Genomic DNA, 12,768 nt, shown 5'->3' on the forward strand with positions numbered 1-12,768 from the left:
CAAGAGCACACCAAGTTAATTCTTATAATGCCAATTTAGTCGAGATAGTGCTGGTTCTTGGATCTTCAGGCTCTTGACTCACCTTCCAGATCTTCTGTCCCAGCAACCTGAATAGGAGCTGCATCTGGGACTCAACAGTCTGCAACTCATGGCTTGGCTGTTGATTGATTAAATCAAGTTGAGAAGGACTGCTCAGTGGCAGTTCAGGAAATATTGCTTAATATGAGAAAGCAGTTCACTAGATCCACTTATTTGGTTAAGTAGAAATGTTTTTCAGTCTGGCCCACTTTTCAGGGAATACATCCAGCAGAAGCTAAGATTAAAAACATTTTAGAGCACCTGTTCCTTCTCAAATCCTTGGGTCTTTCTCTAAGTTCCCCGGGAGTCCATTTAGCAGTGATCTCAGCTATCCAGCCATTGAGAGATCCTTTTTTCCAACCTCATGGTCACTAGATTATCATTTAGTATATAGCTTTTTTTTTTTTTCAAAACAAGCCTTGTATAATTGTTAAAAGCATATTATCATTATTCAATGTGATTAATGGATTTTTCCTAGTTGAATAAATGTAATGTGTGTTTAGTACTTTCTTTAATATAAAAAAAACTTTAATATATTTGGAAAAAAGTTTGCTGTACCTTATTTTTCAGATAAATTGGGAATTTTGGATTTTATGATTGACAAAACTGTTACTTCTCCATTTGTTTCCTGTGACAAACAGCTTGCCTTAACCATTGCTACTCTGCAGAAAAATGTATAAACATAGTTACAATAGTGTCTTAATGCTTTTTGGAAAGGGGTTTAAAATAATAGCTATTTATTTTTTAATTTAGTTTCAAGCATTTCATTGCAGAAGGAAGGCATTTTTGGGAACATTTTTAATACTAAAAGTATCCCTTTCTTCCTCAAACTTTTGGAATGTTTTCCTGATTATGTCATTATAAAGACTTATATGTATAACTTGTTTTCTATTTTAATACAAAGTATTTTGGAAACTCTTAAACTGGAAGGAAAAATGCTTCATGGGCTTCATGACCTTGGAATCAAAGAGAAGACCTTCAGCAAATTTATGAGATTACAGATCCATCCTGTGGATGACAGTTTTTCATTAGATATTCGTCACTCTTCGATAATAGTGAGTAGCCAAATAACTACTTAGTTTTAAATTTTGCTGGTGACAAAATTTGTTAGTTTGTATTTTTGAGTTGTGTGTCTTTTTCTTACATATTTTCTGTTCTGTCGGCAATTGCATTGAAATTACGAGTCAAAAACATTAAATGTCAGTAAACAATGGAAAAAATTTCAGGGTAAGGGATGATATCTGTCTATATAGCATAGACATGTACATGTTACCTCAGGATGGAATGCAGAGATAATATTTCTAGGCACCACTAATGACTGCTTCTTCAAGCTAGAATGAAATGCCTGCAAGCTGCATGGGAACTTTTTAAAAACACCATAAAAGAGGCTCAAACTGTATGTTTACCTGAAATTAAAAAAACAATAACACAGAAGCGGTAACTGGACCAAAATAATGCACCCATGGCTAAACAACAGAGTAAAAGTGATGGTGAGAGACAAAAAGACATCTTTTAAAAATTAGAAGTCAAATCCTACTGAGGAAAATAGAAAGGAATATAAATTCTGACAAGTCAAGTGTAAAAGTACAATAAGACAGGCCACAAAAGAATTTGAAGAGCAACTACCAAAACTAACAGCATTTTTTCCAAGTACATCAGAAGCAGGAAGCCTGCAAAACAGTCAGTGCGACCATTGGACAATGGAGGTGCTAAAGGAGCACTGATAAGATAAGGCTGTTGCGGAAAAGCTAAATGAATTCTTTGTATCAGTCTTTACTGCAGAGGATGTGAGGAAGATTCCCACACCTGAGCTATTCTTTTTAGTTGTTAAATCTAAGGAACTGTCCCGATTCAGTTGTCACTAGAGGAGGTTTTGGAACAAATTGATAAATTAAACAATAGTAAGTCACCAGGATCAGATAGTATTCACTGAAGAGTTCTGAAGGAACTCAAATATGAAACTGCAGAACTACTAACTGTGGTATGTTATTGCTTCAATCAGCCTCTGTTCCAGATGACTGAAAGATAGCTAATGTAACGTCGATTTAAAAAAAAGGGCTCCAAAGGCAGTCTTGGTAATTATAGCTCAGTTAGCCTATCTTCAGTAGCAGGCTAATTGGTTGAAACTACAGTAAAGAATAGAATTGTCAGACATATAGATGAACATGATTTGCTGGAGAAGAGTCAACATGATTTTTGTAAAGGGAAATCATGCCTCACCAATCCATTAGAATTCTTTGAGGGGGTCAAAAGATGTGTTAACAAAGGTGATCCAGTGGATATAGTGTACCTGGACTTCAGAAAGCCTTTAACAAGGTTCCTCACCAAAGGCTCTTAAGCAAAGTAAGGAGTCATGGGATAAGAGGGAAAGTCCTCTCACGAATCAGTGTCTGGTTAAAAGTTAGGAAACAAAGGATAGGAATAAATGGTCCGTTTTCACAGTGAAGAGAGGTAAACAGCAGGGTCCTCTAAGGATTTGTACTTGGACCTGTGCTGTTCAATATATTCATAAATGATCTGGAAAAAGGGGTAATCAGGAAGTGGCAAAGTGTGCAGATATAAAATTACTCAAGATAGGTAAGTCAAAAGTTGACTGCAAAGAGTTACAGAGGGATCTCTCGAAACTGGGAGACTGGGCAACAAAATAGCAGATGAAATTCAATGTTGGTAAATGCAGAGTAATGCACATTGGAAACATAATCCCAACTATACATATAAAATGATGGGTCTAAATTAGCTGTTATTACTCAAGAAAGAGATCTTGGAATCATCATGGATAGTTGTCTGAAAACATCTGTCAATATGCAGTGTGGTAGTCTAAAAGCCAACAGAATGCTACATTACCCAATGAAATTAAAAGGCAGTAGGTTTAAGACAAACATAAGTAAGTACTTCTTAATGCAACATTCAGTTAACCTGTGTATCTCGTTGCCAGAGGATGTTGTAAATGCCAAAAGTATAACTAGGTTAAAAAAAGAAAAGTTCATGGAGATAGGTTCATCAATGGCTATTAGCCAAAATGTTCAAGGATGCAAACCCATGCTCTGGGTGTCCCTAACCCTCTGACAGACAGAAGGTGGGACTGGACGACGAGTGATGGAACACTCGATAAATGTCCCTGTTCTGTTAATTCCCTCTGAAGCATCTGGCACTGGCCTCTGTCAGAAGACAGGATACTGGACTGGGTGGATCATTGATCTGACCCAGTATGACCATTCTTATATTCTTATGTTCATAAAATGGATAATGTTTTACCATATATTATGAATATTTTCCTATGTCCTATTGAAAACTTCAAATTCTGAGGATGTTAAAAGGAAAAGAGGAAGTGTTAAATATCTACTTAGGACCTTTCATCTGACTATCTAAACTTTGTACCAAATATGAATTTAGCCTCATAGTACCTTTCTGTGGTAGATGACTGTGAAACCCATTTTACAGATGAAAGAACTGAACCACAGAGATTAATTGTCTGTCCATAGTTACTCAATAACTCAGTGACATTCAGGAAGAAGACTCAGAAATTTTTACTCCCAGGTCCCTGTTCTACTCACTAAACACACTCTCCCTCTTTTTAGCCGTGTCATAGAATTTGATACGATTTGACTAGCAGCCTTGTGTATACATGGAAAAAGCAGTAAAAATATTAATTATTCCTCATCTGAAGGCACCATATTTCATTCTTTAATTTATTAACTATACACAGGCTTCCATGAAAAACAATTAAAGAATAGTCTGCAATGACAAATGATATATGTCTTTTAATTGAGGAAGAAATTGAAAAGGAAAAAACCTCATGGAATGCCAAATTGCCTCTTTATTGAAAACTAATGATAACTGAGCAAATTTTAGGTTTAGGTCTAGTAGGTTCAATCCAGACAAGTAAGGGGTTGTGTCACGGCATGCCCTGTAACCTTGGGTGCCTCATAGTGCTTTGCTTTTGTAGCTTCCAACCTTGGCTGCTCACAGCCAGCAAGCAGGTCACACCCTGAGTGTCTGTGTACTAGACAGCGCTGGCTCAGCAGCTTTTACCGCAGAAGCCTGTCTGCGTCCGCACACTCTCACTCTGGCTTCCATCAGCCTTGGTTACTACTTTCAGGGTGATCCGAACAAATTCTCAGTCACAGATTTTCCCAAAACCTGGGCTCTGCAATGTCCAACCCTCTTCTGGACAATTTAGAGAGATAATATGGTTCATTTGTCCCTTTAAAGATACAGAACACATCACTGCTTATTAACTGGGGGTAAATACACCCTTCCCTTTAAACACAGCACTGAGTTGGTTTATGGTAATGCTTAATAATTTTATTAACAAAATATACATAGGTTTAAGTAAGTTAAAGTATAAAGAATGAAAATAGAAAGTTACAAGTAAAACAAAACAAAATATGCTTCTAAAGGTCTAAAACTTAATCTAGCAAGATACAGGCTTTGTTCAGTATGGTTTCTCTCACCAGTCACTTTTCTTCCTAGCCATAGCTGATTTTCTCCTTAGTCAGGACCTTCCACAAAAGTACAAGATGCTGGCTTCCCTTGTTGTCTTAGGTGAAAAATCTTTACCTAGGTAGGTTTGTCACCTATATTCAGTTCTAGAGACTTCAGACCCCTCTTGGTTGAAGGACCCATCTTTGTCAGCTAGCAAGAACTCTAGCTTCTTAAATCTGTCCAGTGATGGATGTCAAAGATGGCTTCAATGAACTTGTTTCAAGAGGCAGGATGACCTTACGGTGTTCTTCTCTTTCTGTGGGCTTCCAATCCGCTGTTTGATTTCTATGTAAATAGGGCTTCCCTTGTTTGATTCCACCATGCTTAATTTACACAGGAGACAGGTAGATACCTATGACATACCCTCCTGTCTGGGCAGACTGTACCTTATGTCAATGAATATCCGTGATTCCTTACATAGTGTTAATACATACATTTCACAGTGATATTAATCACCAGTGTGTCATTACCTTCAGAAAAGACCTCACTCTATTCACTCTCATAATACAGTAATGTTGTATACAATCACTCGATTCAGTGATTATCACTTGAAGTTCAGCCCCCTGTTATATAGACCAGTAAACCTTTTAAATAGATTCTTCTGAAGGTTACCCCTCAGAGTAAAGTTTATTCTAGGAGTGCAGAAGGCAACATGGAGTCTGCCGGAGAAAGAGACGCCGTGCTCTTTTTTCCCCTCCCACTTGTGTTTGCCGAAATGCAAATTGTTCTGTTCCCTGCCATCTCCTCCACCTAATGTCATGATGAACCTGTTTACTATTTACATGTAAATTGAGGTAAACACTCTTTCCTTTGTTGACATACCTGGTCTGCACACACCTTAGTTATAGTTTCAGTATATATTCATAACTCTTAATAACCATCACATACATACATCACACAAGAAAACTAATGATCAGTGAGTTATTAGTTTTCAAATGTTACCTCATAAGGCATATTTTGTATAAAGATTATATGTAGGATGTGAATGCGGGGGTGCTTAGTGTCACAATTTACATACTCCCGTGGGTGATAGAATATTTGTTTTACCTGTTTGATATAACTTTTCTGCTCTGAGAGAATTGAAATTGATTTTAGTCATACTGCAGCACAGAATTACAATTATATCTTTCCTCTGATTAGGTAATGATAATCTTAATTAAAGATCTCTTTTTTTCCTTGTCCTTGTTTCTGTTAGATCAATGTTTCATTACATATCTTAATTCAAAAACCCTAAGGATCTGATTTAAAGAAAAAAAACTAAAAGTATTATTTCTTCTGAGCATTTTCAGGAAATTTGATGTGCCACCTACATTTAATTTTTAATAGTTATGTGCCATTAAATTTTACCACAGGCAATAGAATTCTGATGTTTTTAAACAAGTCCCACTCATCTATGTTTATATACTTCAGTAGCATACTCAGTATTGCCTGGATCCAGCAGAGCAGTTAAGCACAAGTAGTTTTTAATTGAAGTCAAAACGTTTTAAGCACACGTTTCAACATGGATCTAAATGATACTAAACAAAAAAAGATTTGTACTTTGGTGACAACTTCTGTTTATTCTTAGGCCAGGTGTGCACTAGACGCTTTTGCTCGTATAGTGCTGTCAGTTAGGGATCTACTTTTTGTTAACATTTATATCTGACAAAATCCGTAGTATAGCTGTCATTATGCTGGCATAAAAGTGCTTTTGCCAGCATAGCACATTTCATTCACGCAACTGGTATAGGAACTTTTTTGGTGATATAAGCTGCATCTACACTAGCAAAGTTTTGCCGCTGTAGCTATACCAGAAAAACTTTTAAGGTTAGACCAGGCCTTATAATTGCACCTATTTAAGGTGTTACATATAACAACAAATTATGATTCCTATTTTTATATTTTAGTCTATTTTCTATTATTCTCTCATTTAGAAAGAAGCTGGTCCTTTTTACTTGCTCCGCCAGCTGTTGTGAGAAAATAGTGTGTTTGTTAGCATGGTTTTGGCAATAAATATGTGATTCAGTGGTAAACCTTTTTGAATGACTCGTGTGTTTTGTTTTGTTTTTTAGTGGGTTAATAACATAGAAAAAGATCACATCTACAACAAGTGGCCCACAAGTTTCCAGGAACTGTTTAAGCAAACATTTTCAGGAGTTATACAGCAGATTAGGCGCAATTTGTATAATTTGGTAAGTTTTGAGTTGCTTATGTTAGGTGAATATTCATGTGTTGCTGCCTAGTGTATGAACAGAACTATGTATGAATCTTATGTTTTATGAGGAAATATATAGCATTGCATTTAGTTTTAGGTTTGCTGGAAATTCACATTTTTCATTTAGGACCTTGAAATCTGACCTACAATTTTCTAGTTCATTAAATAATCTATAAATATCAGGCCTGATTTTCAGAATTGCTAAATTTCTGTAGCTGCCATTAACTGTAGATGGTGTTCTGTGTGTTTGTTTCTACTGAAAATCAGATCTATTTATTACAAAAGGCATTACATTTCAATAAAAATGTTATCAGAATTACAATTAATGTTAAATTGTATAAGGTACAATAAAGACTGCTTAATAACACAGACATTTCTTTAATCTGTATGTATTAAAATCACGTAACTCTTCACTATAAATGTCACATTGCCTAGTGTAGTTTGTCATGTAACAAAATAATAATAATAATAAAAGCAAAGATATTGGCATTGCCCAGTGCTACTTACTCAATTAAATACTTTTCAATGTGCAGGAGTTGAGGGGTGGAGTTAAAGTTGACACAGTAAGCTTAATTCTGGATTTCCTGGGCCCAGTCATCATGTTAGTTGTGTGTGGGGATGTGTGTTCAAATACCATTGACATCAGAGGGAGTTGTGCATTCACAACTGGTGGGTTCCTCAGGTCAGTTAACCTTTGTGAGCTTAAAACTCAGACTTTCTATTTGGGTAATAGCGTTTGTTTTTTTTAATCAAACACTGTTATATTAGGGAATACTTTAATCTCCTGTCTCTTTTTTTTGATTCCCACTTTGGCTATTTCCATGAATATTAGAAGCTAAACTTCAGTATACATATCAGGTTACTGCTTGTATTGTACAGAACCATGCTGATTTACAGCAAGAAGCCACCATGAAATCTTTCACAGAGATAGAGGTCAGAGCAGGAGCAACCATTATCACTAAAGTTCAAAGGTATAAATACTAACACTACTTGCTTTTAGAGAATAACAGGAATTTATGCCTCATTTGATACCCATTTTAGAACACAACCCTAATTATGGTGTTGCTACCAGGTGCCATCACAATATTATGGGCAGATGGTATACTACTGACATTGGTGGGCTGCTGGTACAAATTAGATTGCATTGCTGAATTAAGGCAGTGGAAGGTATGACAGCGGCATTCTAATCTAGGCTATACGGACACATTCAGTGGGAGCTAGAAGGAATGTAGATTCAGCACACAGCACACCAATTTAGGAAGATCAGTTGGTTCCACTTACTGAAAAAACAGTTCATTTGAAATTCCTCTGATTTGTCAGATGAAATTTTCACACTCTAAAACCCTTTTTTGCTCTCTGGGATGGTAGGGAGAGTAAACCGGGGTTAGAGTGCAGCGTTGCCACAGTCCAGCAGAAGGAGTCTGAACTCAAAGGAGGAATGCGGTTGTGGATAGGGGAGGAGGTGGAGGGAAGCCTGAGTTGCTTCCGTTGTGGTGAAATGAGCACAACTAACTACTGAGTGGGAGTGCCCATGTGTAGGAAATTCTATTTTATATATTATATTGCATATAGAAATCACATTAAAAAAATGTAAAGTTTGCAAAGTAAAGCACTTAAAAGTTAAGAAATCCCAATTAAGGCTGCCCGTGCACTCTCCCTGCTCTTAGATCTTGTGTCTAGTGCACTGTGGCTGCGGGTAGAAACAACTGCAGGGAAAGTCCTGCTCAGTCCATGCACCCTAGTGTTGGAGCATGCTCATTGCAAACAGAATCTTTGGAGAATTTAGTCTCTAAATTCTAATAATTTTCTACTGAATAGGTGCAAACTGAGACTTTCAGAGGCTCAAAAATTGACCATGTTTGGATGGATTTTCATGAGGATGGCAAAAAATACATCCCTGACACATCCTTAATAATATCCCCTTATTAAATTTCAGTACTCTGCTACAATGCATGAAGGCCCTAGAGCTTTTCAGTGAAATGGCTGTAAAAAAAATTTTTAACATGTGCAAAACAATATATTCTTCCCTAACCTAATTCTCAGAAACAGCTAAACTGCTTTGAGGCTCAGTGAGGCAGATGCCTGGCATAGAAAATTTCAGACCAAGTCTGACAAAGTTATAAACAACTGAAAACACGGTCTTATAATGGAAAGCGTCAGGCAGCCATAAGTAATTGTTACTGCCTGCATCATTTATAATTTTTAGCATGTGATCTTGTAATGCAGCACTGTATCACAATGCATATGCACAAGGGGATAGACTTTAACTTTAGCGTTCCATGATTTTTGACTTTCTTAACCATGCAGTCTTAAAACAAAGTTATTCATGTGAAATATTAATACATAAAATATTGAAGATAATGTTAACTAGTTTAGGCATTTTAAAATTAGTTATTAAGTAAATATTTAAGAAGAAGCTCAAAATTAAACACAACAGTATATAAAATAAAAATGTGTATGTTTAGAATAATAAAAGTGTGTGCGCTCATATGTGTGTCTATACATAATAGAGAGTGTGTGTGTGCGCACATAATTAAATATTGGTATTGGAACATAAGACTCTGTTATAGAAACTTTACAATATAAGAAAAGGCTTCATTGTCTTTTAATCAAAGAATAGGGCTTGGAGGGTTTTTTTGCACATTTGTATAAAATATTGTTATATGTAGTGTATGTTAAATAGGAGCAAATTACAACAAACACTAAACTGGATAGCATTGCAGGGCTGAATATCTAAGGTCTCAGTTCTGCAATCTGATCCACATAGACACAAAACCCCCCCATGTGGATTAGTTGCAGTTTCAGCTTCTAAGATTGCAAGTAAGAGATGATTTTGCATTCCAAGCTAAACAAACAAATCCAACAACAGCAACAACAAAAACTGAAAACAAAAATGCAGCAGGGAGGAAGGTGGAGGTTTTTCTTTCAAAGTAAAATAGATTTCTTATTTTTGCAGACAAAGTTAGATGGCATAGATTGCTTAGGCTTTATATATCTATTTAGCCATTGGTGATCTCATTTTTCAAGGTATATTTAGGAAGTGACAGCAAATTTAGAACAAGGTATGAGTTTATGAAAAAGATATAGCTCTCTAACTTTCAAAAAGAGTGGTGATTGTATAGCGGTGGTGAAATTTAGTTGGTGGTTATCTCAAAATTTTCAGCTTTTAGTACAATATGTAAACTCTGAAGTTGTTTTTATATGTACTCCTAATATTTTCTTGTGATGAATTTCTGAGATGACAATAGAGAACTGTATGTAGGGCTGCACAATTCCTTTTGGAATCCCTGTACTACATTGTATTTTAAGTCTGAAAGGAACTAAAGGGATTATATATTGACTATATAATGTCTTTTTCTCTTATTAGGTATTGTTTATTGATCCTGTCCAGGAACATGCAGCTGATTTTGTGAAACTAGCAGAATTATTCTATCACCACAATATACCACTTAGGTAATGTAAAATTGCAATGTTAATTGACGATAACTGCTTTTTGATGAGTACTACTTCTCTCTCTTCATTTCCCAGTCTGAAAGAGAAAGATGTGTAGTCCAAACTCAATTGTCCAACATGGCTATGTAAAACACTACCAACTAGGCTTACTAGTTGGCCTAGTTGTGTTTAACATACTGTAGCACTTAGTTTTCATGAGAAAATAGTTTTCCAAAGGCTGGTAGGTTTGCAGTTACCCTATAACAACATGTGGAGAATGGCCAGATAACATTTTCCTGGATATTAGCATCATAAATAATCCCATTGGATGTCCATGTGGGACTTCTATTTAAAGCAAAACATTAAACAATCATGCACACGGTTGATTTACAATGATATAGAGTGTGTTGATGAATTCAGTTCTTTGGATAGAGGTTTTGTTTTACATAATTTTATTGGTGTACTATAAATAAATAAATAGAGCCTATATTTTAAATGGAGCTTTTAAATCAAGTACTTCAAGCACCCATCGTTTCCTAGTGTCATTTTTGTTGATTATTTTAGTGCTAAATTTCCTTTAAGATTTTAATACTCCTGTTTTTTCCCCTCCATTTTCTTTGATTTTTTCTTTTATAGAATTTTAGAAAAGTAATGGCTTCAAGTGGTGTTGCATACCATCTGAACATGTGTTACATGGATGGACATTATCACTGTTTGTTTTTCCTGAGGGTTCCCAGGAAAATGATTGTAAAATGTTCTCAAGAATGTTGCCTCAGTCCATTGGGAGAATGCCTTTTAGACTGTATTTTGCCTCTCCTGTTGCAGCCTGTATATCTGATTCTGTGGTACAGGTAGTCCTCAAAGTTTACATTTGACTTGGGTGTGAGGACTGTGTCAGAGTAGTCTATTTTAATTTTTGTCCTCCAAATACACCTCTACCCCTATATAACTCTGTCCTCGGGAGCCAAAAAAATCTTACCGCATTATAGGTGAAACCGCGTTATATCGAACTTGCTTTGATCCACCAGAATGCACAGCAACCCCCCCTCCCCCCCGGAGCTCTGCTTTACCGCTTTATATCTGAATTCGTGTTATATCGGGTCGCGTTATATCGGGGTAGAGGTGTATTGTTTCATTAACAGTATCCACTAGTTTCCATGTTATGGAATTGTCAGTGTCATGGCTTCCTTTGTGGTACTTGACTTTCATTGTGAGGTCAAAGAGGATAATAATCCCAATAATTTAGTAAACAGTGTAAATTGTGGCAACATCCCCTAAACCCTTTCCGGAAACAAGTGGAACCCCAGCCGAAAAAACAACACCTGAATTGCTAGTGTTATATCTCTCTCAGAAACATGGGATACTTTCTGTGACTGGGATGTATACCTATAAGACTGCAGTCACATAACCAGTCTCCTCTCTTCAGGAAAAAGTGCCTGAATTCTTCTCAGCTCAATGACTTGATAACAGGAAGCACTACGAATAAAACTGCTTCTTTCTTTATCCTGCTTGCACAGATTCAAATGGATTTTTTTCTCTACAGCTTGACCTCACTGCTTAATCCTAGAGGCCTTGTAACATAGTTCTGGTCTAATGTACTGCATAGTTCACAGGGCTTTAATCAAATGGCTGTTCCTTAAGCTTTTCTGCACCTCCTAGTGGTGTCTAAAATCTCAAAGCAAGGTGTGCCTAAAAGCAAGTAACCCAATAAACTGATTGTGTGATTTTTCTCTCAGAACAGCTAACAGCACCTTTACATGATGGTCTGGTCATCTCCAAATCCTATTTAATGAAGTTTTTAAGATCTGCATTTTTTTCTTGGAGACGATAATGGATAAATTCCTCCACATTACTTTTTCCAAAAATCATACTGGAAGTTGCCTGTGATAAAGATTGAACATTCCAAATGTATGTGACTAGCATGGATAAATGATCAACTCTGTCCTATCACATCCCACCTTTCAAATTGATTACCTTGGGCATGCTCATGTTTTGGTAGCCAACTCTGGTTTTGGCTATCACAGCCTCTAACCAGAAGGTCTGGTGGAAAGAGTGGGAGAAGCTGTTGATTGTAGCACAAGGTACTCCCCCGTGTGCTAATTATTATTTGTATCTTTTTGGAAAACCTATTACATATATTTTTCATATAGTGTTAAGTTTTTTAGTTAAATTTAGTTCTGCTGCATCATTATGGCATAGTAAAAATCCCTCTCCTTTTAGTGGAAAATCACTAGATGTCCAAGATGGTGTGTAGTACCAGGTGACATGACCACCTGATCTTGTAGTGTCAAAGCAACATCCCAGTTTCTCAGGAAGAAGAGAGATTAGTATCTTCAAAGCCTTATTGTTTCTTCCTAATGGCCCATCAAGGCTGATGGCCTGCTATCTGGTGGGTAAAAAGAAGAACAGGAGTACTTGTGGCACCTTAGAGACTAACAAATTTATTAGAGCATAAGCAAGAAGTGGGCTGTAGTCCACGAAAGCTTATGCTCTAATAAATTTGTTAGTCTCTAAGGTGCCACAAGTACTCCTGTTCTTCTTTTTACCGATACAGACTAACACGGCTGTTACTCTGAAAC

General features: G+C 36.4%; 1 protein-coding gene across 1 annotated transcript in view; it reads left to right on the top strand.

Moving 5' to 3' along the window:
• Window positions 1-12,768, top strand: part of UGGT2 (UDP-glucose glycoprotein glucosyltransferase 2) — a 272,650-nt gene that overhangs the window by 100,337 nt on the left and 159,545 nt on the right. The window contains exons 12-14 of the mRNA XM_034758248.1: window positions 983-1,133; window positions 6,615-6,734; window positions 10,125-10,210. Coding sequence (XP_034614139.1) covers window positions 983-1,133; window positions 6,615-6,734; window positions 10,125-10,210 — 357 coding nt within the window. The remainder of the gene's footprint in view (window positions 1-982; window positions 1,134-6,614; window positions 6,735-10,124; window positions 10,211-12,768) is intronic.

The sequence above is a fragment of the Trachemys scripta genome, chromosome 1 (genome assembly GCF_013100865.1).
Source record: "Trachemys scripta elegans isolate TJP31775 chromosome 1, CAS_Tse_1.0, whole genome shotgun sequence".
Classification (NCBI taxonomy): domain Eukaryota; kingdom Metazoa; phylum Chordata; order Testudines; family Emydidae; genus Trachemys; species Trachemys scripta.